We start from the raw sequence: 26132 nt of genomic DNA, 5'->3' as shown, positions 1-26132 counted from the left end.
GGGAACATTGTGATTTACTGGGAATGTTGACACTGGCTTAGATTTCTAGTATATTGATATTTATCTGTTCATTAATTCTTGAGATTATGATAAGTGTCTGCACATGAATGAATACCATTAATTATCAAGAATAACATTACAAGGGACAGTTTGTAAAGTAGTACATACACTACTGGCTTTTTGTCTTTGCTAAATACGCCATTTATTCACTGAATAGCAATTCTGTTTCACTTGGTAAATAAAACCACTTAACACGCCAACAAGTACAAACCAGTTTTTTTTTAATGCGCTGTGTAAGTAAAAAATGACGTATTAAGGTTTTGCACATGTAATGATAACTTATTAACCTGTGGAACAATTCATACTGTACTGCTTATTGGTATTTTGTATATGTACTGTATAATATCCCAATATGTGTGGCTATGGATAACTCAAAGATATTGACAACTTATTTTGAGATATAACCATTATTAGTTGAATTCCACAGTCTGTTCCTCGACATAGACAATAAAGTGGTGAGTGTTGTCATCTTGAGTGAGGACTGTCAGGGCCTCCAGTTCATGTCCCTCCTCCACCACCATCACCTGCTCGCCAGAAAGATCCCCATCTGCGTTCACAACCATCAGCTGATGGTTGCCGGCCTCCTCCTCATCCGCCACCTGCAAATGCCACCATGACTCTAAATCAGCATCAAATTTTTCAAAGCTGCGACGCCCTGAGTCCCACAGAATGGTGTTTACGTGTTCAAGCACAGCAACAGTGCCGGGAGCCATGGCGACCATAGATGTGATGGCGTCGTGGGTTTCTGAGCTTAACTCAACAATTTGCTGGAGAATACGATCAGTCCCTGTACACACGTAATCATAAACAACAACTGTTATATGCCACTGATTTGTTATTTTGCTTGCAGAGTACTTTCATCACCGTTGTCTTGTAGTGCAGCTACATGTTCTTCTGTCAATGCTTCTTCTTGCACCAAAGGGACACATTGGCTCTCTACAGTCTCTTCCACCTGAATATGGATTTACACAGAGAACATACATAGCACCAACTGAATAAATAAACCCTGAGATGTATTCAAATAATGTGGTTATGATTGTGGTTGACATTGTTGAAAGTTGTTTAAAATATGCCGGTTACTATTTTCGTTATACGACAGGGTTTAACCGGTTTAAAGACTTCTCAGTATGGTTACGTGCAGTACTCCGCTTTATGACACAGCCTCAATAATAAACATAGGGTTAAATTTTTACCTCTCGTGCTGTAACAATATGAGCATTATCATGTCTGAGTGTGTACCTCCCAGGTGCATTCCATCTCTTTTGAAGCGTGCTTCTTCATGTGTCGATTCAGCTCCCATTTGGTGCCATAAACAAAATTACATTCAGGGCATTTGAGGGCTGAATATGGACAGAGACAAAATCCATACATTCAATCTCAGAACACTTCTTGTGTTGTGTGAAAAAAAATGATAGGAAAAGCATGGACACAATTTGAGAATTATAGGAGTCATCATATTTTAAGCATGTATGCTTCAAAAGAGCAATCGGCAACTTAGAGAATGCCAGGTCATCACAAGGTACATTTTTGCTGAAAGTCCATGAATAAAGAAATGTCTGTCACTGAACGGAAAGCAAGAAACTTAAGTTCAAACCTTGCTCTGTAGAATACTCTGCCTCTGAGAGACCTTCTCTGACATTTTGATATTCCTGGTCTGGGTGTTTGGTCTTGTAGTGTCGTTTCAGCGGACCGGTTGTGTTGCAGGAGTAGAGGCAGTGAGCACATTGAAATGGCTACAAAGAAGTAAAGGATGTTAGGCAGACAAGACTGTACATGAAATGTGTGTCAGGCAAGAATTGACAAGCCACGGTAGTCTTGCAAAGGGGACAACAAACAATTCTGACCTTAAATTTGGCATGCTGCTCCATGTGTCTGACCAAAGGAGCCTTGAAAACTGAACTGAAGTCGCACTCTGAGCACTTGAACTGCTTTCCTTGAGTTAAATAAAAAGAGGAGGGGGTCAATATGCGAGGGCCTTATTCATCAAAAAGTCTTGAGAAAACATATTGACCAATGCCAAAAATATAAATAATATAAAGTATAAGCAAATAAAGAAAACAATGCTAAGTCAAGCCAAGGATCCGCACCGCTAAAGAGGATGTACCTTGGTCAGTGTGGCTCAGTCTGTGGTTCTTCAACGACACTTTAGATTTAAATGTTTTACCGCACAGGTCACAGATATGACATCTTTCCTTGTTATGTCGGTTCATGTGATTTTTCAAGTTATTCTTGCTGCGGCTCGCATAGTCACAAATATTGCAGACAAATGGTTTCACACCTGCAAATGAAAAGAAATGAAATTCACAACTGTAACAACTGAAACTCAAACAAAGCAAGTCAGTTGGATTGTTGGAACAATCGTTGGATTGTTCTATGCCGCTCCAAATTACAACCACAATAAAATGTACACAGAGGCAGAATTCTTGTATTTGACCACGGAAAAGTGTGTTTTGAGGAGAATACGGTGATATTTTGTCTGTTTCATCGATATTAGTTTCCCTTAACTTGTAATTTCATGAGTCAATCAGTATAATTGTCAAGGGTAGGGAGACATCTTACCTTGGTGGGCCCAGATGTGCTGCTGAAATTCACTGCTGTTCTTGAGATAGTAAGAGTCGCAATATGGGCACTTCTCTGCTCGCTTCACCATCTGCCCTTTAACTGGCAATGTATCTGTTCAACACACAATTAAGCACACATCAAGTCCCGTATTTAGGATACAGCTTTGGCCAGTCGACAGATGTTACAGCATAGTACCAAAGTCACAGCCTAAATGAATTCTAATGACATTTTACTTCTATCATTATTTCTTTTAACTTGAATCCGTATATCGGCCTCAGTATGTTGCTATATTTATGTGTCTTTTACCAGGGTGGGATATTCGGATGTGTCGTTGAATTCTGTGCTCTGGAAAGCTTTGATGGCAGATGGGACACGGTGCACTCTTCCTCTGCAATCAACGCAATAACAGTGCATTTAATTTTAAAAAATAAAATAAAAAGACACCGGGAAATTCAATATTAAACATTATAAATGACAAACGAGGCTTTATTTGGGTTTCAATAGCTCAATAAAAGTTACATTCTATTCAGTTGTCCGCTTTTTTTAACACACCCTAAATATCCCAAATTTGCAGAATCGACTGCACAAAAACAAACAAAAAAACATTTGATCAAAGTCGTACATGTAAATGCGTCCACCAATATCAGGCAGTCTTGGGATCTGGGATCTATAGGCAAGATTTAAGTAGATCTAGATTGTTATAGATTTGTTACCTCTTGTTGATGACTCCTCTGATGGGCTTGTAGTTTGTATTTGTCAGGTGTGGTGTATTTGCATCCCGGACTCGAACATGAAAGCAGTAAGCCGCTGTGCTTCTGAATCAGGTGCCTCTTCAAAGAGTTTTTGGTGATGGATGAGTAGTTACACTTTGAGCAGTAGTGCAGGTGCTCCTTGGTGTGTGTGCGTACATGGGCGTTATAGTGGACTTTGTACCAGAACAGTTTTCCTATGGGGAACACAAAAGCAATTTGGAGCATTAGAACAATGTACTTAGATAAATTACAAGAGCTGCATCATACAGTAATTCCTAAATTCACATAGACAACTAGAAATGTATGGTTGTAGATGACGATGTACGCCATCGGACATCAAGGTTCCTTCCATATGTCAATATGCATGTGGGGGAATCAACCTTTCAATACTCTGATTTGGAAAAAAAGTGACCCAAAGTTGGACATATTGACGGATTTACATACATAAGAAAATAAGCAAGCTAAATTGGCTAGCGCGCTCCCGAAGCAATAAAATACTGCATCGCTTTCTTGTCGCACTCTGTGCTTCTTTTTCGGACTTTGCGGCACACTGTTGTTGTGAAACACAATCAGAAGCATTTAAATTTAACAATGGGCCAGGAACTGACAATTCTTTCAATAACACTGGTTAACAAAGTTTTGCATTTTTTTTAATCAGAGGTGCAAGTAAAAAGTAAACTTTTCAGATGACTTCTTTTTTGGGGCCGATTCCAAATCTGCCCTTATTTTTTTTTTCTCTCGCACATTCACAATAAGAATATTGCTAATATATGACTACTACTCATCGTCACCATAATATGTAGGACAATAATATATCTGGTAATGTTTATCAATTCGTGTTTAGTTCGGCAATAAGTGCAATTTTCTCAAACGTCATAGCTATGAATTACAATGCATGGTAAAATCCGCAAGCTTTCACTGGTCAAAGTTGGTCAAAAATCTCTGCCTCATCTCACCGCAGTATTCACACTCCAGGTCTCCATACATTTTCCTGAGCCGCTGGAAAGTCTCCATATCAAGAAGAGTCTTCGGAAGTGATGACAACACCTGCTGGAATGCACTTAATTGGAAGTCCTGGTAAGATATAAGCAATGTGGACAAATGTTATTCGATGAAATTTAAGTAATGTAGAAAATAGTGTCTTCACAAGTAATAGAAATGTACCGTCTCTGATTGTGTTGTTTGGATGTTTTCCTCTGATGGTGCTGAAGGCAAATGAGTGTATGGGCTGAGATTGGTCACTTGAGTGTTAATGGCGCATTCGTTGTCATCAGCCGACTGAACGTCCGGATTCATGGCCGCGTCTTCCGAGGAAGACGTGTGTCCTTGCTTATTGGTGTCGACAGAGTTGCCTGTTGTCGAGGACTCAACACACACATCCTTCTGTGCCTCAGGAATGGTTTTGCTTTCCAGACTTTGAGTACATATTTCACTTGTCCACCTCGCTTCCACATTTTCATCCTGAGATTTGGTGTCCTCCTTTTCTTGCTCTGCATCTTCCGGTGCTGCCGCTTTCTGCGACTCACCTTTGCCATCCCGCCACTCAACATCTTCGCCAGCTCTGATCACCTCTTCAATGCGCTCATCTCCTGCCTCTGTGCTTGCCTCTATGTTAAAATTTCCCTCTTTGCCCTCTCTTTCTTCATTGACCGACAACACTTCCCCCGCATTCATCAGGCAGAAGCTGTTTTTAATACACTCCGCGAATGCCTGCTCTTGCTCTAGCTCAGGGTGATCCTCTGTGAGGTGATTCTTGAGTCTCTGACTGCTGACAAACTTCTTCTCACACACACAGCACACGTACAAAAAGGGATGCTTCTTGACATGAGCGGCGAGGGTGGCAAGGCTGGTTCTGGCATGGTCACAGAGCAAGCAGGCGAAGGGACGCTGAGGCCCGTGGACCAGTAAGTGGCGCTCGCGCTCCGTCTGGTTCTTAAAGCAGCGGCTGCAGGTGGGACAGTGGTAGAGGAGTTGTCTGAGACCCTGACGAGTCTTCAGCCTGGACAAAACCATTAATCAGGTTAGCTGTGGATATAATGAGTGTCAAATATTAACATGGAGTATATAAAAACCTCAGTTGTTGGTAACTCTTGTAGATGAGCGGGTCGCTCAGATTATGACTCTTTTCTATATGTTTGATCAAGTTCTTCACATCAGAGTACTTCTTTTGACAGAAGCTGCAATGCTGCTTCACCTTCAAATGAACTCGTTCAATGTGGACCTAAAGGACATACAAACAAAAGAGGCACGCTTGTATGCGCATATATCGCGATGTGGTGCTTAGAAAAACATCGGAAACAAAATTTCCAAATCTGCTGCCGCTGATGCACAACAGAACAGTGCTTTATGGGGACTAAATCTATACAGTATATGAATCCATGTTGTACGACAGTGGTCCCCAATCACTGGGCTGCGGGCCAAGAGTGCCGGACAAATAAAAGAAAGAAAAAAAAATTATAATCCTTCAGTTTATTTGTTATCCAAAGCTGAAAAGTATTCTATTTTGAAAAATCACAGGATGCGCTCCATTACATACCGTCTTTGACTGACTGTTGAAGCAGGTGAACATACTAATTGTCTCGGTCGCATCGCGCTAATATTAAACCCAAAAGTTATCCAAGTGAATTACGAAAAAAAAAGACATTTATAAAATTTCTTTGAAATGGGGAAAAGAGCCAGAGATGATTGATTCAACACAAGAGACTATGCCCAAGAAGAACGAGAAAGGTGAATTCACAGAGAATACCAGGAGAAATACTTGAGATCTGATTTATGGATTTATCGCAACAAGTTATTCCCACGCAGCAAACCTGCTCTGTACAATATGTAAGTGGCTTGAGAGCAAGATACTTGGGGGGCTAACCACATTGCTAAAGGTAAAATGTCATTCAACAATGTTGAGGAGAAAAAAAAAAATCAAGTGCATTTGCATTTAATGTCATAGGCATTGCATTAGACACAAGAGGTTCTGGGCTGCGATTTTTAATCCGCGAACTCTCAACTGTGAGGCTAATATGCTAAACACTATTGCTTGTGAAAAATGAACTCAGTCAAACGAACACAAATATTAAATCAGACCTTGAGGTGTCCTGGGTTGAGGCATTTGAAGGAACACTGTTGGCAACTGAATTTCTCTCCTGTGTGTTTCCTCAGGTGAACATTCAGGTTGGCTTCAGACAAAAATAAAACAAAACAAAGAATAGGAATTGATTACCTCTCCGTGAGCCGTCACCTTACCGTGGTGGAGGGGTTTGTGTGTCCCAATGATCCTAGGAGCTAAGTTGTCTGGGGCTTTATGCCCCTGGCAGGGTCACCCATGGCAAACAGGTCCTAGGTGAGGGACCGGACAAAGCACGGCTCACAAAGCCCCTTATGGAAAACAAAATCAATGGTACTCAGTTTCCCTTGCCCGGACGCGGGTCACCGGGGCCCCCCTCTGGAGCCAGGCCTGGAGGTGGGGCTCGTTGGCGAGCGCCTGGTGGCCGGGCCTACACCCATGGGGCCCGGCCGGGCTCAGCCCGAAGAGGCAACGTGGGTCCCCCTTCTCATGGTCTCACCACCCGTGGGAGGGGTCAAAGGGGTCGGGTGCAATGCGAGCTGGGCGGCAGCCAAAGGCGGGGACCCTGGCGGTCTGATCCTCGGCTGCAGAAGCTAGCTCTTGGGACATGGAATGTCACCTCTCTGGCAGGGAAGGAGCCCGAACTGGTGTGTGAGGCAGAGAAGTTCCGACTGGATATAGTCGGACTTGCCTCCACACACAGCCTGGGTTCTGGTACCAGTCCTTTCGAGAGGGGTTGGACTCTCTTTCACTCTGGAGTTGCTCACGGTGAGAGGCGCAGAGCAGGTGTGGGCATACTTATTGCCCCCCGGCTCAGTGCCTGTACATTGGGGTTCACACCGGTGGACGAGAGGGTTGCATCCCTCCGCCTGCGGGTGGGGGGACGGGTCCTGACTGTTGTTTGTGCATATGCACCAAACAGCAGCTCAGCACCCCCCCTTTTTGGAGTCCTTGGAGGGGGTGCTGGAGAGTACTCCTGCTGGGGACTCCCTTGTTCTACTGGGGGACTTCAATGCTCACGTGGGCAATGACAGTGAGACCTGGAGGGGCGTGATTGGGAGGAATGGCCCCCCCGATCAGAACTCGAGTGGTGTTTTGTTATTGGACTTCTGTGCTCGTCACGGATTGTCCATAACGAACACCTTGTTCAAACATAAGGGTGTCCACATGTGCACTTGGCACCAGGACACCCTAGGCCGTAGTTCGATGATCGACCTTGTGGTCGTGTCATCGGATTTGCGGCCGCATGTTCTGGACACTCGGGTGAAGAGAGGGGCGAAGCTGTCAACTGATCACCACCTGGTGGTGAGTAGGCCCCGATGGTGGGGGAAGATGCCGGTCCGTCCTGGCAGACCCAAACGTATTGTGAGGGTTTGTTGGGAGCGTCTGGCGGAATCCCCTGTCAGAAGGAGTTTCAACTCCCACCTCCGACAGAGCTTTTCCCATGTTCCGGGGGAGACAGGGGACATTGAGTCCGAGTGGACCATGTTCCGTGCCTCTATTGTTGAGGCGGCCAATCTGAGTTGTGGCCGTAAGGTGGTTGGTGCCTGTCGTGGCGGCAACCCTCGTACTCGCTGGTGGACACCAGCAGTAAGGGATGCCGTCAAGCTGAAGAAGGAGTCCTATCGAGCCTTTATGGCCTGTGGGACCCCAGAGGCAGCTGACGGGTATCGACTGGCCAAGCGGACCGCGGCTTCGGTGGTCGCCGAGGCAAAAACCCGAGCGTGGGAAGAGTTCGGTGAGGCCATGGAAGCTGACTTCCGGACGGCTTCGAGGAAGTTCTGGTCCACCATCCGACGTCTCAGGAGGGGGAAGCAGTGCACCACTAACACTGTGTACAGTGGGGATGGGGCGCTGCTGACTTCGACTCGGGACGTTGTGAACCGGTGGGCAGAGTACTTCGAAGACCTCCTCAACTCCACCAACACGCCTTCCTTGGAGGAAGCAGAGCCCGGGGACTCTGAGGTGGGCTCTCCTATCTCTGTGGTTGAAGTCACCGATGTGGTTAAAAAGCTCCTCGGTGGCAAGGCCTATAAGGTCTATTCAAGGGTGCTGGAGAGGAGGGTCCGTCAGGAAGTCGAGCCTCAGATTGAGGAGGAGCAGTGTGGTTTTCGTCCCGGCCGTGGAACAGTGGACCAGCTCTACACCCTTAGCAGGGTTCTCGAGGGTATGTGGGAATTCGCCCAACCAGTCTACATGTGTTTTGTGGACTTGGAGAAGGCGTTTGACCGTGTCCCTCGGGGAGTTGTGTGGGGGGTGCTTCGTGGGTATGGGGTACCGAACCCCCTGATACGGGCTGTTCGGTCACTATACCACCGATGTCAGAGTTTGGTTCGCATTGCCGGCAGTAAGTCGGAATCGTTCCCAGTGAGGGTAGGACTCCGCCAAGGCTGCCCTTTGTCACCGATTCTGTTCATAACCTTCATGGACAGAATCTCTAGGCGCAGCCGAAGCGTTGAGGGGGTCCGTTTTGGTGGCCTCAGTATTGCATCCCTGCTTTTTGCAGATGATGTGGTGCTGTTGGCTCCTTCAAACAGGGCTCTCCAACTCTCACTGGAGCGTTTCGCAGCCGAGTGTGAAGCGGTTGGGATGAAAATCAGCACCTCCAAATCTGAAACCATGGTCCTCAGTCGGAAAAGGGTGGAGTGCCCCCTCCGGGTCGGGGGGGAGATCTTGCCCCAAGTGGAGGAGTTTAAGTATCTTGGGGTCTTGTTCACGAGTGAGGGCAGGAGGGAGCGAGAGATCGACAGGCGGATCGGTGCAGCGTCTGCTGTGATGCGGACGTTGTATCGGTCTGTCGTGGTGAAGAAGGAGCTGAGCCAAAGGGCGAAGCTCTCAATTTACCGGTCGATCTACGTTCCAACCCTCATCTATGGTCACGAGCTATGGGTCGTGACCGAAAGAACGAGATCCCGGATACAAGCGGCCGAAATGAGTTTTCTCCGCAGGGTGTCCGGGCACTCCCTTAGAGATAAGGTGAGAAGCTCGGTCATCCGGGAGGGGCTCGGAGTCGAGCCGCTTCTCCTCCACATCGAGAGGAGCCAGATGAGGTGGCTTGGGCATCTGATTCGGATGCCTCCTGAACGCCTCCCTGGTGAGGTGTTCCGGGCATGTCCCACCGGGAGGAGACCCAGAGGAAGACCCAGGACACGCTGGAGAGACCATGTCACCCAGCTGGCCTGGGAACGCCTCGGGATCCCCCGGGGAGAGCTGGAAGAAGTAGCTAGGGAGAGGGAAGTCTGGGCTTCCCTGCTAAAGCTGTTGCCCCCGCGACCCGGCCCCGGATAAGCGGTAGAAGATGGATGGATGGATGGATGGAATTGATTAGTTGAATGTTTTTTCGAATTGAAATTGGGAGTTCAAGACATCGATTGCATTTTCTGCATGGAACCTACGTACCATGGTTGGGACACTTTTGTAAAAAGAAAGGTTTGTTTACCCTTGATGGCAGATGCATAGTCACAGTGTGGACACTTGAACGGTTTCTCTTGGGTGTGCGTCCTGAGGTGGGACATCAGCGAGTGTCGAAACTTAAAGATTTTATTACAGATCTCGCAGCCAAAGACCTTCAGTTGGCTTGGAAGTAAACTGATGACAGAGAAAAATATAATGTTGACCAACTATATCATCACTGAAATTGATTTCTGTACTCCCATGTCTCTATTTTAATCTCTTTTATGATTAGCACTGTAAACCTACAGTAGTAGTATAGTAACAGAGACTAAGATTTACATGGACAAAAGTATTGGGACACCCGCACACCAATCATGAGTTGATCTCAGTCAATGACCAAACCCATATTCATGTGAAATTAAATCCCACCCCATGATTGATACATTAAGTCATTAATTTAAGAGTTATTAAACATCGTGTCTCGAAACATTTCCATGAATCATAGGAGCAGTCAGGTACATCTCCAAATTAAGTAATGGATGTTGAAGTATAATAACACATGCAAATAAATAGAAATGTTCACAGTACTTGGGAAGATCTTGCTTGATGGAATATTCCTGGAAGCCTTTTCCAGGTGTCGGTTCTATATTGTCAGAACTGCAGTTAGAATAGATGAGAAAATGTCTAATGTTGCATGTTACAGTTTCATGCGTAGAATAAAAAGAAACACCACCTAACTGTGTATCCTACTTAAAGACATTTCTCGTATGCTGGCAGATGTAGTGTGTGATTCAGTACCTTGGGTCCTGTTCTGCTTTGGGGTCTTCAACATTGGCTGCAGACGGACTTGCAATGTCTGCTGGCTCATCCTGAGAGACTGCTGTGACCTGGATACCCACAAAATAATGAATGTGCATATTTAGATGAGGTGTAACCATTAAATTAAATATGCTACTATATATTATTTTTCTTGTAGTCGGAGTAGGAGTAGTTGTTGTTGTATAAGATTTATTAATACAAATATATATCCATTACGACACACTGTAGGTTTAGGTTTTTCTCATTTGGGATTTGAATCACCAAATAGGTACGGTTAGGTTATTTGACTGATGGAATAAAAGCTGCAAAAAAAAATACAGCTTCACTTGTCAGGAGTTATATAGCCGTATGGCTTGTGGAAGGACACATTTCCCCATGTAGTGGTGGGAGGTCAGTAACTTACGTTCAGTACACAAACAGACTCACCTGAGACTCACCCTGAATGTTGACACGCTCTGAACCTGAAAAGACGTTCTCTACTGGAATCATTTTAATAACACCTATATAAAGTATAAAGAGTTTAGAAAATTTAAAGTGTACTCTCACCCATCTTGCTAGAAATAAAAGAGAATTTGACAACACAAAAACGGACCTGGGAGTGACTTGTCTTCAGTGAGAAGAACATCGATGACACTTTTTTTGCTTCCTGATGCAAGTCCATCTTCTTTGGAGGTGAGACTTTCCCCATCAGAAAGCATTTGATTTTTCGTGTTGCGTTGAAAATTTGTCATTCCTACATGCAGAAAACATGACTAGGCCATGAATTACATGACTACAGTATAATCTGGAAAATACTATTCCTGAAGGAGTGTTTACCTTTTCTTCTCTTCATCCATAATCTTTTAGGGGTTTGTTGTTTTTGTTTTTTATCTGGTCCAAGAGGGTCCAAATTTTCAGAATCCTCAGGTCCTCTGCAAATGCTGTCTGAAAGGCATGCAAATTATATGTGTGCCTTGAGTACGTTAGTTATGAATTAGTTCTCAGTCTGATTGCCTTGGCCACCCATTATTGAACGCCGCTCGGACATGTGACATTTTAGGTTTTTACGTTATGCTGTTGTACGTCACCCCCCCCCCCCCCCCCCCCCGCCACCCATTACCTGTGTCATCGTCCTCAGTGCTTTCCTGTGCTTTCAGGCAGATATGTTTGACGATCTGCCGTCTGTTGCTGAACAAACGATGGCAGTCCTTGCATTTCAGCCCCGATACCCTGCTGTCGTCCCCTAGTAGAGAGATGAAAACACTGGCAAGTGGCATACATATTGAAGAGCAGATTACTTTCGATGCCATCTATCATTTAGTGCTTTACCTATTTTGTCTACTTCCTCTTTCTGCCCTTCTTGTCTTTGGACTTCTGGAGACTGCGTGGAGTCTTCGCTGTCATCCCTCCGACCTGTGAGTGCTTTGTTTGTGGAGCCTTTCGGTCGTCCTCGTTTTCGCTTTACTGAACCCTCTGTGCGGAACACACAAAATGAAGGGCAAAATTATGGTCAAGGTTAATTTTGTTTTATTTTTTTGGTCAATAAGTATCTTAGCTAGAACTCACACAAAGAAGTTGCAAAAGACTGTAGGGTAGAAATAAAAAGCATTTATTTTTCTTATTATTATTATTATTATTCATCAATGGTCGTCATCGTTGTAGGAGCAGTATTTTGTTTCCTTGTCCATAGTCTGTAATACAGGGCAGGCATATGGTATCAAATGTTCTAAATTATGGATTTGAATGTTCTAGATTTTGCTATAATTTATCATGATCACTTTAAGACAGGAATGTCCAAAGTCCGGCCCGCAGGCCAAATCCGGCCCGCGGTCGAATTTCATCCGGCCCTCGGCCCCTGTCATAAAATCAGTGCCGTCTGGGCCGCAGGTTGGGCGCAATGGAACACGTGTTGCATTGACTGAGGTCTCGTAGACTGGTGAGTGATGTTTTATAGAGTACTGCTTCCCTCTAGTGGCTAAATGAGTAATAGCATTCACTAAATGAGTAATAGCATTTAGACACTAGAGAGCATCACTCACGAGTTAACAAGACATCACTCCGTGTTTATATTGACTGATATGTCATATTTCAAATGATCCTTGCAGTTGTGGATATGTGTATTGCTTGTTCATTTCCCTGTTGTTCGAGTCAAAGGTTTTGTGACTATTGAAAAGTCATGGTGATACATTTTGTTTCAAATCAATCAATTTGCACTCAGGAGACATGTGAAGACTTTTCATGAAAATCCCCAACACAACCTCTTAAAGTCATTTACGCCATTCTTTTAGCTCTAGCCATAATTGAAATCTAAATTGCATTTATGCCCAAGAACGTGTACCACACAAGCAAATTTGCCTTGATGCCTTCCTTGCCTTGGCAGATTTATTGGGTTTGGCAGGGGTGTAAACATTTTTTATATTATGACTCACTGTTAAACCTGGTTTGATCTTTTGACTTTAATAAATGATACCCTGCAGATAAAGCAAATAAAACACGCCTAATATCAAGTAAAAACATTGTGCAAATATGGGGACCAAAATATAAATATTTTGTCATACATTTCATTTGCTCTTTTCATCATTGTTTTCAGAGTCAAATTAAAAGGGAATTTAGCTGGAATAATGTTTGTTTAGTATTTGTTATTCCGGAAAATGTCAATGCTTAATGATTGTGAATGAGCAAGTCCAGATAATCTTGATCTGACCTGCGAAGGTCTCCAAGGGCACTCCTGCAAGAGGCTTTAGTGCAACAATGATGTCTTCATAAGGCTCCTGAAGCGGGTGCAGTTGGGTGCAATGGTCCAGTAGCAGTGAGTGATTGGGAGAGAACTGGTTGCAGAGCCGACACATGAACACAGAACCAGCTGGGAAGACAAAAAGAACAGGATTATGAGATACATTCTGGATTGACTTTCCATCCATTCCATCTAAACTACTGGTCCTTATTTGGGTTGCCTGTACTGTTGAAATCTGTCTCGGCTGACTCTGGGAAAAAGGAGGAAGAATAGGAGACTTCAATTAACCTAACATGCATGGTCTTGGAATGTGGGAGAAAATCCAGAGGGCATGGGGAAAAATTCCCCACAAACACAGGGAAAATGTGCCAGCTTCACACAAAAGCCAGAGTCGATATTTGAACCCCAAACTGCGTAAATTACTGATTTTGAATTGTGACTGTTATTTGGTGGAAGTTCCAGACCACACAACTCATGGCACTCTAGCAATCTCATGGAAATTGTTTTATTGGTATAAAAAAAATGAATCCGTGGACCGACCAACCAATCAACAAATAATGCATGGGCAGGATATTAAATAGAGTATCCATGATTTCATTTTACATTTGAATTATTGAAACTTCATTAAGCCTAAATGAAGAAATGTGTTTCACGTGAATTTGTGTCTCATTCTTCCTGAAAATTGGTAAAATATAACAGGTGTAGTGGGAGTTGTTTCATGTGTTTTTTGTTTGTTGAAGACACATGTTTTATTTTAAGACTTTCAGTTCAGCAGCTATCACCACTCCAGTCATGCCTTTAAATTACATTCAGTGTTTGTGTTTATATAGCATGACTTCCATCTTTTATCCAAAAGGACATTTTCTCTTTTGCTCAGGGCATGTTGCTCCCATTCAAATTTCATGGACATCGTTTAAATGTTTTGCTGACAGTTTTCGTGCTTTTGAAAGCCAAGTGGTGTTCCTCCATTCATTGTGTAAGTTGAGGGGGTTGTTGTCAACTTACAATTGTGTGGGATAATCATTAGCAGACAGCGTGCACAAATCAGCGGTATCTTCGGGCAATTAACTACTGTCCACCATGAAAATTAATTAGACGTCACTTCGTTCAACTTTCTTGTAATTTTGCAAAACTCAAAATGATAGTCAGACTCGTGTTAGTACAAGGCGGGCACTCCTCTGCCATCAAGTCATACTGTAATCAATTATAATGGCTACAACGGACGCCATACGACGACGGTCACGCTGTCTCAAAACTTGCAAACTATATGAGCTACTCGCGTTATCAAACTTGTATGAGAGGAGGGGGGAATTGGCAAGTCGTCCGAAATATTCGTGTGTACCGAAAAAGCGACTATTGACACATTTGTTTATGTCGACTCGGCCTAAAAGTCAGCACCGACTAACATATTCGACGTAAAGCTAACGTAAAATCATACCTGTTTGTTGCCCGTCCATTTTCTTTCACGTCTTCAAAGAAAATATGTAGCAATTTATTAATAAGTATAACTTAGAAACAAAGTGGGTATTATTCCAAAAATGTAATTTTGGGTCTGATTATTACTTCGAATGTAATACATTTCTGACGAATGTGTGAAACATGTCCTCCTATCCAGCGGAAGGGGATTGGGTTTGTGGCTCCTACAACCGATAGCGCCTCCTCCTTAGAGGAGGACGACACTGCAGTTTGGGTCAACTGTGTTCTACCTGTTTATTCAGCTTCGCTCACGCTTTCATAAGAAATCGCAACATTCAAAATGTTACGTGTTGCATACAATAATAAATATGAGAATGAAAAAGTGTTTTTTTAATGTTTTTTGTGTCTTTTCCACGTCATGAGTGGTAAAGTCTTGAATTACAATATTTTAATACACAGTACTGTAAATCCATCAATCCATTCTATATCGCGAAACCTCACTCGGGTCGCGGATGTACATAATAAAATCGCAGATAATTGGAAAAAAATTAGGGACGAAGGACTGACCTCTGTTTGTGTATTATGCTCACAGCTGCTGTCTGACAGTTCCAATGCCCTCGATGTGATTTGCTTATTTCTGACGAGTAATCGGTTTAGACAATGGCATACACATAACGGCAGACAATTGTCACTTTAGAACTGAATACAGCTTCAAACTGCTCACCGAAAAATACAATCTTTGACCCGCATTTCAGCCTTTCAGCTATTGTAATAGGCCCGACCTAAAACTTGCTTGATGTTCGCAAGAATACTGTAATCATCCCATGACTCACCCTATGATAAGCAATAAAACTAGGTCGGTGTGCACAGTTATGACAGTTGTTACACTTTTGCATCTTGTGAAGCTGTTGTAGTTTCAAAGGGGGCCGCATTGGTAACACTGAAACCATTCAGCATGAAGAGGTTCAGTTCATGCTATACAGTAAATCACCTTCATAAATTTGAAATGAAAAGGCCATCCGTTTTTCTTCGTGGAGAAAGCAAATGTGACCTCTACTGCTGAGATGTACTGTTAACTAGGTTCAAACTGTGAGGCTCAATTTGACCATAATGTATTAACAGTTAAAAGAGCACTCAAAAAAACAAAACTATACAGTGAAAATGTGTCTCAATTGTCTGCTTGTCATGTGTATTTCTATTACAGAACTTAACAAAACGATTAGATTGTTCAATCAAACAAATGTTTTGGGTCATGGCAGCTGTTTGTGCACTATTTTTTCACCAAGATTTTATTCTGGAGCTGGTGCATCTTTAAGAAGAAAAAAATGACAAGACATTGACTCAAGCATATATACTTTTATATTTACATTTAGTCCACACCTTACAGGCATTTTTTGATCATGTACACACGGGAGCAAAATTGTTATCCATCCATCTGTTAATGAAAGAAAACTACTACGACTAATCATAATAATAATAATATAATAATAATAATAAATAAATGAAAAAAACTATGAAAATTAACTAATGAGAATCAGATGTTCAATTTATAGTTTAATAGAATCACTGTGTTTGAAAAAAAACTAATTGACAGAACTGAAAATAAATGATAAGACCCCTCGAAAAGAATTTGACAAGAGGGAAATGTTCAACTAATAAGTGTCCACTAATTACAATTTTAGGCTTATATTAAGGGTGACAAGTAGTCCCTGTGCTGTTTGGTGACATGGTTTGTAAACACACTAAACAAGGACCAAATGAAGCGAAGGTAAACAGAAACAAAATTATAGACAAACACATTAATTGTACAAGATCACCCCCAAGCAGCTTGGTGTTCCTGAAGCTGCACGTGTTATTCAGAAATTTAAGGTCCACGGGACTGTAGCCAAACTCCCTGGAACCGGCTCCAGAAGAAAAATCAATGACATATTGAAGAGAATACAAATTGTGAAATAAGAGCCCAGAACAAACCCCAAAGAAATTACAGTAAAAGTAAACTCTAGGTTCAAGGTAAGTCAGCGTCAGAGTACACCCTCCGTCGTTTCTGAGCCAAAGTGAACTTTGTGGGAGATGACCAAGGAGGAAAAAGCTGTTGAAAATGAATCACCAAAACAACAACAACAACAACAACTGTAGGTTGACAATCCCCAAAGCTTCTGGGACAATGTCCATTGGACAGATGGGACAAAACTAGAACTTTTTGGCAAGGCACTTCAGCTGTGTGTTCAGTGTTCACAGACTCACAAATGAGACATGCCAAGAAAAAAACAGTGTGCCTGTTATGAAACATGCAGAACACTCTGTTCTAGTTCTGGGGCTGATCTGCCACATCTGCACTGGGTGTCTTGAATCTGTACAGTGTGCAATGAAATCTCAAGGTGTCAGTAATCGTAGTCTCCATCGCAGGTCACAAGTGTTGCAAGAGGACAAAGACCCAAAACATAGCTTCAAAAACAATCTAGAGCAAAACATTGGACTATTCTTATTTGGTTTCTATGTGTCTTGATCGAAATTCAATGGAACAGCTGTGACAGGAGCTGAAACATGCCGCTGGAGACAGCACGTTTCAAACCTGGGACAACTGGAGCAGTTTGCTTATGAAGAGTGTGCCAAAATACCTTGTGAGAGCGGCATAAATCTCTTTGAAAGTTAGAAAAATTGTTTGATTGCAGTAACTGCCTCAAATGTTTATGTAATAAAATAAGTTAAAGTGTACCATCATTTTTGTCCAGGCCTGGTTCACAAGTCGGTTGTTGTTTTACAATAATTCCGCCGAACCACAAAGGTAGGTGTTTTGTCAGTACTGACGGAAGGTCCGTCAGTCCATCCATGACGGATGCCCTTTTTGCTGACTGTTGACGAATTGAAGGAAAATACAAAAAACAAAATAAAAATGTAATGACGGACTAAGCACTGAAGGAAACCGGTTAAAATAACATGACGGTCCGGTCGACTGACGATTATAATTTTTTTCGGCTTGAAAAAATGATGGATGATGCAAGACGCACTGGCAAAATTTTGTAAAATGGCCACCTCTGTCAAAAGATTTGTCTGACTTTCACTGGTTAATTTTCATTTATTATTACTGTTATTGTTTTCTCTTGTATTCTATTTTTTCTGTCATTAACACATGTGTACATGTACGGTTATTGGTGACATATTGTTCATTCCAAAACCTCTATAAAACCAACCAGTTGCAGATGGATAAAAAAATGCACACTCTGAAATGTAAACACTCAAACATAGGCTGTGAAAACCAGAGAGAAGGCTTGATGCGCACCAACATGCTTACAGCATTAAGATTTTCATGTGAAAAACATCTCGGACAAGATGAGCCTTTCCGGTCTTCTTTTTTTCTCCGAATTGTTTCAAGTTAGACAACTTTGGGGCATCTAAGAATAAAAAATTAGATGTCAATAAATTATACGGAATATTTGTACAACAACTACAACCTAAATGTCCCAATAAATTTGGAATCACAAGCTGCAAGATTAACCTGCCCTTTCCTCAATTAACTGTCTTATCTGTTACCAAGCAACCTCACCAAGCCTCAACAATCAGAATTGCCCACTTTTTCCATTCCCTCATCGCTGCTCGAGCTACTGAAGCAAACATCAAAAATGTAATACTCTTTTTAAAGACCCAACGTTATTGCAAACCGGGAAAACGGTGGATTACAGTGAAAGGGGGGTAACAAAAAGCATTACTTCCTAGGCAAGGCCTCTATAGGGTATAGCAATCTTCTTTTGCCCCAACGCGTGACTGACTTTGTGTTTGTGTGTCTTCACATAGTGCAACACTTCTTGTTCTTGTTGGTGTGAGAGTCTTTAAAGCGGAGTCGTTGCTTGGATCGATACTTCTCCAGGTAAGTTAGTTGTTTACTGTTGATGGCTCCACGCCGATTTCTTTAACATAGAAAAAGTTGAGACGGGAATTCAGTGATTTCAATTAAATTATAACTCCAGATGTATACATCCCTTTGAAAGTTTAACGTATTTAGTGAGTAAAATAGGAAAATTATACTTGGGTGTTTTGCCAAACAAAAAAGGTTGCTCATTAGTACTAACATCCCCAAAGAGCATGAGGACCAAGTGGCCTCCATATTCTGACTGGAGATTTGAGGTTATACACAAGTTGTCGTGATCCCCATCACAATTATTTCTTGCAACTATTTAGTTCATTTAAAATAAAGTTGGAATATACTAACTGTCGGATCAGTTGAATAGCATCTTCATACTTCATTCCACTCTCTATCAAAGCCAGTGCAACTAGCACTGGAGCCCTGTTTGGACATATAGACACAAACACAATTACTGTACGCCTGTATGATAAATAAGCATTCTTTGTCAATGTCTAAGAATGGCGGCTATTTGTACTCACAGCCCATACCCACATTTACAGTAGTTTAAATAAATCTGTACCAACGTCTAGGAATGTCTGACAATAACGTAATCATGCGTGTGCATTCTGTACTGTATGAACTCTGAACCTCATTTGAGGTGTAGCTAACCTTCCGAGGCCTGCCACACAGTGAACAGCCACACAGCATCCAGGTTCCTCCTGAAACTTCTTCTTCAGTAAACTCACCCAATCATCAACTAGTGTACTGGGGGGTGGGGCACCATCATCAAATGGCCAGTCCTAAATGAGAAGCAGTGAGAAACCTTCATATACTTGTACCGGTATGCGTGTCCATCCCGACACTTAAAACCTGGTTGTGATGACTTGTTTTTGTGTGGACATTTATGCTGGCACAGACTGAGAGAGGGAGCGCTGCCAACAATGTGTGAAAGTGAATCAGTGAGAGACGTACACTACTCGGCAAGCTTGGGAGATGAAAATGTCAGATGACCTAAAATGTTGTTACTAGTGTATGTGTGTACACAGGTGCGTCCTCACCACCACAGTAATGCCTTCTTTCTCCAGTGGCGTTTTGTCATATGTTATGTCACAGACTCGAACCACTGTTGTGACTCCGAATCGCTTCAGGTCCTGGAACACAATAGTAGATCAGCTTAGTCCTGCAAGTTTACTTCCTCAGTAACATATTTTAAAAAAACAACAACAACAACAAAAAACCCTTTAGATTTGCTTAATTCATTTACGTTTGTTGCGCATGATTATTATGGGTTAAACCAACATATATCGTTTGATTGTTTTTGAGGAAAAGAGGGGGACATTCTGCCAGTTTACCACATTTGAACCATGTGCAACTGAAAATTCCTTGCGGTTTTTGTTCAGTGTGACATTGTTTGACACAAAGACACTTACCGCCGTGAAGGAGCCCAGGGTGCTGTCTGTTGGGTTATGTGTAATAAGAAATCGCATGTGGTTGTGGCACAGTTCCACAGGAGCTGGACGGTTCATGATGACCTGTTTGACTTTTGGCCCACAATTGTCCAGGGAAGAGTTCTAACCTATACATTTTTGAAGGAAGATATCAGAAATTGAAGTCTTTCAGTGTCAGAAAGATTCCAGGACTGCTGTCACAAAAGATATTTAAAGTCCAAACAACACGCTATTATTCTAGCGCAAGAATCATCCGAACTTGTGTGTGTTTGTGTGTGTTGAGATTTGGTTTTGCTGGCAAATAATCCCTATTTGAATCCTGTGACAAAGTCCACTATAACAAAAAAAAAACCCAAAACGTTCACCCAACCTGGAGAAAATTCCACTGTTGAGCCAATAATGTGATATGTGCAGACGTCAGCTATCATAGAATGCTGTTTGGGGGGCAGGAGGAGGGGGTTACTGATTATTTCCAATAACTTCATTACAGTTATGCCATAAAGCACAATGAAATGTCCACCTGAATTCCAAACATGCATAATGTCAAAGAAAAACGTGACATGTAACAATACCAACTGAATGTTACCTTGTACGGTGTCATACTGTCTAATCACGTTCCTGTATGCAAATGAGGGACATGAGGTAACAGGAACGTGTTAACAGTTTGGAATGCAATTTAAAATGCCGTAATCACAGATGCCTTGCATGCCCCAACGTGTTTGCAGCAACTATTTTTGTTAGAGTGCTGATAAATAGACGGATAACATCGAAAGTTACACTGATCAACAAACAATTTACATCATTTCCAACTAGTGAAATCAAAAATACAGCACAGTGCATAGTTATGGTTCAAAATGCGGTCACCACATTGATGAAACTTCTTACCTTTATTTCCAGCTGTATAGCTGCTGAGACTTCAATGGATGCCTGAATCGTTGGGTGGATGTAAATGTTGAAATTTAAAAAAGATGATTTCAAAATGGAGGAAAATATTTTACCCCATCGGTTTTGCGTAGCCCAGGAGGCAACAATGTGTCAGCTCCGTGTTTTAATATCACAAAACTGATATCAGTTCTTTCCAGTCCTTTATGCTCTGCAAGTGAAGGTCTTCCAGTCCTTCTCCACTTAAATTTGGAGGCCCCACTTGTTACCCCATCAGATGGCTTGTTTGGCCAGGCACAATTTGTTTTGTTTCAGACTTCAGGGTACCACAACTGCATGGTACAAGTACATCATTGGTTGGGTCTACATGTGTTGGGCGTGGCAGTAGTCACCACTTTGTCGCACAAACGCCATCAACCAGTGCTTCTGTGAAGGCAAAAATAAACAAACCATAACTTGCCAATAGCACTCCCACATACAAATCTTTCATCACAAAGACTAGTTATGGGAGACAAATTAATTTAGTAAGTACACTACATTCTTGATAAATGTGTGGCAATGTGATTGAATGTGAATCCCTTCTCTGATTCACGTGTGCAAAGGCTCAACCAAACACCCAGGGAAAGTCGAAAGGGTAATCTGAGTAATCTGTGATCACCTTTTCACCTCTGGCAACACACACACACACACACACACAAGTAGGCACAAGCACTCTGTCACATGGCAAATTACTCACCAATTACTCAATAGACGACACTGACTGTTCCACAACAGTGTCGTCTATTCTAGGTTGTTGACCATCTATATTTAGTTATCATCCCGTGGTGGGTTGCAGATTATTTCCTATCATAGTAGTTTACACTCACAGGCCATGAGGAACTACTCATGGGAAACACATTTGCAATAATAACAAATTAAGATGTGTATCAATAATTCTAACTTTTGATCGCCACTTTCAGAGAGAGATGAATTGAACATGTGAATAACAAATGTACTTCTTATGATCATTAAACAGTTCTGATAAAGGTTTCTAAAATTACTTTTTAATGTTTTGTGTACTGTTCATATAAGGGTGAAGCAGCTTTAAATTTAATGCAGTGAAATTACAATAACCAACATGTTATTCAATTCATCCGTAAATCACTTAATGTGTAAAAACTTAAAATTATTATATTTTTAACTGTTTAGCTGAATAAACACACACACACACACACACACACACACACACACACACTACACACACACAAAACGTAACTTTCTATAGAACTGCACAACTGACTGCAGTGAGTTTACTATGGGTTGAGGGTATAGAACCCAGCGAGGCAGTCTGGCAAAAATGGATCATTCCTGTTACAGTGTTGTACTGCCATAAAAATTACACCCAGTTAACACCTAAAAGGGGCGGAGCATTGCTTACCACCTGTCCTCGGTCACGCTGGGGGGGACGTGCTCAACCTGACACATGTAGTTGTGCATCGTTTGTGTGCACAGGTGGCAAGTAATGGAGTACAAATACTTTGTTACTGTACTTCAGTTGATTTTTCAGGTATCTGTACTCGAGTATTTTTCTGATGATGTTTTCACTGAAGTCCCTACATTTTAAAACAGGTTTATGTACTCTACCCGTACTTTCTACTTATTACTTTGTCAAAACTTTCTCAACCTCTGTAAATGATGCACCACAAAAAAGACATAAATGGAGAGAGGTGAAGTCAACCTCCGTTGAGATATTGATTGATTAACTGATTGAGATCTTTGAGACCTTTCAGATGCAACATGAACCAGGGAGCCTGAAAAGCAATGATGTTGTAACAAACTCATAGAAGCAAGACATTCCCCATCCATGGTACTATTCAGGGGGGACCTATTTGATGTTGACAGCTTAAATTATTCTAATTTAGCAAATTGGTTTACATAGTTAAAAAAGCTACAGTATGTTATTTTAAAAACATAAGTATGAGCCAATGCTCAGTACTTAAAAAAAAGAGGGAAAGTATTTTGAGCCCAGCTGTTTCTTGTTTAGTTTTTTTTGTTTTGTTTTTCATTGTGACAAACTATCAATTCAGGCACAGTATATGAAATGGCAAAAGTACTTACACTCTATACTTAAGTAAAAGTACAGATATTTGTGTTAAATAAATGAAAAATACTACTAGAATTAAACATACTGATTAAACGCGTGTATTTATATAAAGATCATGGATTAAAAAATATACTTAAATAATAGATTTTAAATGATTTTTTTACTGGCAGTTTTATAGCTAGCTAGTGCCAGTTTGACTTTTCTGGTCATATAAAATGTTTCCATTCAACTTTGCTCTAATTGTCAATTGAGTTTAAAAAAAAAAAAAAAGAAAGAAAAATTGGCAAAGAAACCTGAAAAAAATGCACCCAACTTGTATGTGCCGAAAATATCACAGTTCTCTTAAACAATTCCATGGATTGGTAATATCTTGCTTCTCTCAATGCGATGCAATGTTTTTAATTGTTCTTTGGTTCCGTTCCTCAATGTTGCTCTTGCTTGGGTTTTTTTGTTTGTTTTGATTTTGTTTTTACACCTTGAAGACTCCAAAATCTCAACCATTATCTTAACTGCAATTCACTTTATCTTTCTGTATTTACGTCTTTTTCCTGTCATCATTACCACAGGTTGAAAACGGGAACAAGTCTGATGTGGCAAAATAAGGCGTAGAAACTCCAGGTATAGTGTCTAAATCAGGGGTCTCCAACGTGGTGCCCGCGAGCACCAGGTAGCCCGTGAGGACCACACCAGTAGCCCGCCAGTGCTAGGATTGTGATTTGCTCGTAGAAATTATGATTTAAAAATGCAAACATGGGCAGTATTATAGATTCTATAGCTACCTATTTAGCTATCTAACTAGCTAGCTACAGTATACGTCTAGCTAGCTAATGTTCTAATATTATTAAATTTAATTTGTACAAATGTTATTTCAGACGCGTATCAATTTGGTAGCCCTTCACACAATCAGGACACATGAAGTAGCTCTCACTCTCAAAAAGTTTGGTGACCCCTGGTCTAAATGTAGAGAGTAAAAGTAAACGCCGTTATAGAAACAGTCAAGTACAGATACAGTCACATGTAAAATCGACTTCAATTAATTAATCAATCAAAACTTTTTTTATATAACGATTTTTATCGATATTTCGGCTCAAAGTGCTTTGCAGGTTCAAATCATTCCCCCAAACAATTGACCTTCCAGGTTAAACACAGTTATTAAGTCCCAGCCCTGTACTAATTTGACAGGAAGATTTTTATTTGTAATCTTCTTTTCTCTTTTGTACTGCAGTCAAGGAGACGAATCGGTAATCTATGTTTACCAAAGTATTATTGATTTCTGTACTTCTACCAAAGTAGAATGAGAGTACTTTCGCCACCTCAGTATTTATTCTATGAGCCTGCTCCGCACGTCTCTTGCTTGGAACGTTCAGAGGAATGGGAAGCTCCACAAATTGACGAGCCGCGGTTACGCTACGATATTGCAGAGGCTGCAGCTTGTCTGTTCGTAAACCCCTTTTGACATACTTTTGTTGACAGACTTGACTCCAGAATACACACGGGAGTACAGTATTTATATCCACATGCACTAGCTTCTAGATGGCAGCAACCAGCAAAGTTAGCGCGCATCTCGGGAGTTCAGCGACAACAAAGACAATCTGGTGAGAATTGCCCTTACCGCTTTAAGTCATCTCTCGAGAGAGAGACGTAACACGCGCGGTTCTCTCTACGACGTACAGCAGAAAACTGTAGTCTTGACGCTTTTGTGCAACCACCTGTAGCTCCTTCCTGGATGACGCCGAGCTGCCTCTGCCTCCCCGAGAAAAGAACCGAAATGCGCCGCACAACTAGAACGTGCTAGCTTGGCAGTATGTCGTATCGTAGACGAGGATATATGGTGAGCCGGTGTAATCAGGCTGAGCAGCCATCTGACCCTGACAGTCCTGTCACCGCCAGAACACTCGACAGTTAATGCTCTTAGAGGAAGAAGAGCCTCACTCCTCCCCCCGTCGCCGCCTCCTCTACATCCACCTCACCCCTTTCTTCCCTACCTTCCCTTCCCTTTCCGTTTCTTCCCTTCCCTTCTCTTCTCTTCCACCTTGCAGGTATTTGGGTAGCACTTGTGACAATTATAGCGTGGTTCCCTACTCCAAACAACACTGTTGGTTATAAGGTGCTAAGTAATCATTCTTCAGCAGTTGGAAGTCATCTGCGAAAAAATAAAATAAAAATGAATCTTGGTCTCCTGGGTTTTGCCTTCTCAGGTTTTCTCCTTCTTATTCCCCCTTCTAAAAATAGACAGCCCTTCAAGCTACCAGACAGGTTGGACAAGTCAAACCTTTGACTTTTCACTCCTTGGCATGAACTATCACCAGGGTTGCTTGTTTGTTTTGTTTTTACTGCAACCTCACTATTGTTTGAAGCTGTTTCTCACTGACACAAGCAGCTGAGAACAGTTTCCGTGGATATTTTTATGAAGATTTCAAAAATCTGTTTTGGGAGGCAGTTTGTCAAGACTGGATGGATTTTGTCACTTTTTCTTCCGTGAAATGTGGGTGTATTTTAATGAGTGCCAGCCGTGCATTTGGTACTTGGGCCTTCAGTAGGAACTTGTGCAACTTAATTCACTCATTCAGTGTCAGCCATTTTCAGACCCGCCTTTACCCTAACACGTGAAAAAAAAAAAACAATAATATGTACCTGAAAATGAATGTCTGGATTCTTTAAAGACATAACAGTATGTCCCCGGGATTGATTAATAACGTCAGTGGTAGTTTCTGGAATGTGCATTGTGAGATATGTAACAGCTGAACATGACACAATAAAGGCTACATGAAATGCACTTCTATTGGCATCATGGCATAAAATCAATGTCATTCGAATGGGAAATTTGTACCTCATTGTGGTGTCCCCCCTCTCTAGGAGATGTGACAAGAGATCATTGAGTGGAGCGTGGAAGTTCCAAATCAATATTGATCTAATACCATACGAAAAATATACACCATACTCGCTGCAGATGCTGATTAGTGAAGAGTTTAATGTGTGAAGATTGCTGCAGATTTGTTTTGCTATTGCATCATCAAGTGCTCGCTTCTAATACTTTAAGTTACATTGACCTGTATTACTGAAATCAGCTTAGACTGACATTATAGCACATATAGGCTGAAATAT

At 41.9% G+C, this 26132-nt stretch overlaps 2 protein-coding genes across 9 annotated transcripts; both read right to left on the bottom strand.

Annotated features, from left to right (window-relative positions):
• Window positions 1-264: 264 nt before the first annotated feature.
• On the bottom strand, window positions 265-14997 carry LOC127600857 (zinc finger protein ZFAT-like). Of its 8 annotated transcripts, none has more exons than XM_052065713.1 (24): window positions 14796-14997; window positions 13328-13486; window positions 11953-12096; window positions 11744-11866; window positions 11461-11568; window positions 11237-11377; window positions 11071-11144; window positions 10624-10712; window positions 10414-10482; window positions 9872-10020; window positions 6453-6544; window positions 5447-5595; window positions 4539-5373; window positions 4331-4448; window positions 3336-3568; window positions 2929-3010; window positions 2620-2733; window positions 2165-2338; window positions 1905-1993; window positions 1655-1793; window positions 1300-1400; window positions 925-1012; window positions 741-847; window positions 265-659 (listed from the first exon to the last, which is right to left on the bottom strand). In XM_052065713.1, the coding sequence occupies exons 1-24, from the start codon at window positions 14812-14814 to the stop codon at window positions 471-473; spliced, it is 3585 nt and encodes a 1194-aa protein (XP_051921673.1). In that variant the 5' UTR covers window positions 14815-14997; the 3' UTR covers window positions 265-470. The 8 variants fall into 8 exon arrangements, 7 of the variants coding, with proteins under 7 accessions (XP_051921673.1, XP_051921674.1, XP_051921671.1 ...); XM_052065714.1 differs by having other exon boundaries at window positions 741-848; window positions 947-1012; XM_052065711.1 differs by having other exon boundaries at window positions 265-847.
• A 1117-nt stretch (window positions 14998-16114) lies between these two features.
• On the bottom strand, window positions 16115-25248 carry LOC127600898 (protein tyrosine phosphatase type IVA 3-like). The gene is made up of 7 exons (XM_052065787.1): window positions 24640-25248; window positions 20948-21370; window positions 20045-20190; window positions 19673-19765; window positions 19284-19414; window positions 18981-19055; window positions 16115-18678 (listed from the first exon to the last, which is right to left on the bottom strand). Exons 3-7 carry the CDS (start codon window positions 20138-20140, stop codon window positions 18558-18560), a joined length of 516 nt encoding a protein of 171 aa, XP_051921747.1. The 5' UTR covers window positions 20141-20190; window positions 20948-21370; window positions 24640-25248; the 3' UTR covers window positions 16115-18557.
• Between the last annotated feature and the right edge of the window lie 884 nt (window positions 25249-26132).

This window comes from Hippocampus zosterae, chromosome 5 (assembly GCF_025434085.1).
Source record: "Hippocampus zosterae strain Florida chromosome 5, ASM2543408v3, whole genome shotgun sequence".
Lineage (NCBI taxonomy): Eukaryota > Metazoa > Chordata > Actinopteri > Syngnathiformes > Syngnathidae > Hippocampus > Hippocampus zosterae.
The sequence above is the reverse complement of the archived record's forward strand: the minus strand, read 5'-3'. Positions and strand labels throughout refer to the sequence as shown.

What these genes read in the sequence shown, in the direction of transcription:
- LOC127600857 (XM_052065711.1), bottom strand. An exon ending in AGAGGAAGTAGACAAAATAG is followed by an intron (nt 11,867 to 11,952) that starts GTAAAGCACTAA and finishes TCTCTCTACTAG; the next exon opens with GGGACGACAGCAGGGTATCG. An exon ending in AAAGCAGAACAGGACCCAAG is followed by an intron (nt 10,483 to 10,623) that starts GTACTGAATCAC and finishes TTCTAACTGCAG; the next exon opens with TTCTGACAATATAGAACCGA.
- LOC127600898 (XM_052065787.1), bottom strand. Translation starts at nt 20,140, where the DNA reads ATGAACCGTCCAGCTCCTGTGGAACTGTGCCACAACCACATGCGATTT. An exon ending in CCCTGGGCTCCTTCACGGCG is followed by an intron (nt 19,766 to 20,044) that starts GTAAGTGTCTTT and finishes ATTGTGTTCCAG; the next exon opens with GACCTGAAGCGATTCGGAGT. An exon ending in GCTATTCAACTGATCCGACA is followed by an intron (nt 18,679 to 18,980) that starts GTTAGTATATTC and finishes TCTATGTTAAAG; the next exon opens with AAATCGGCGTGGAGCCATCA.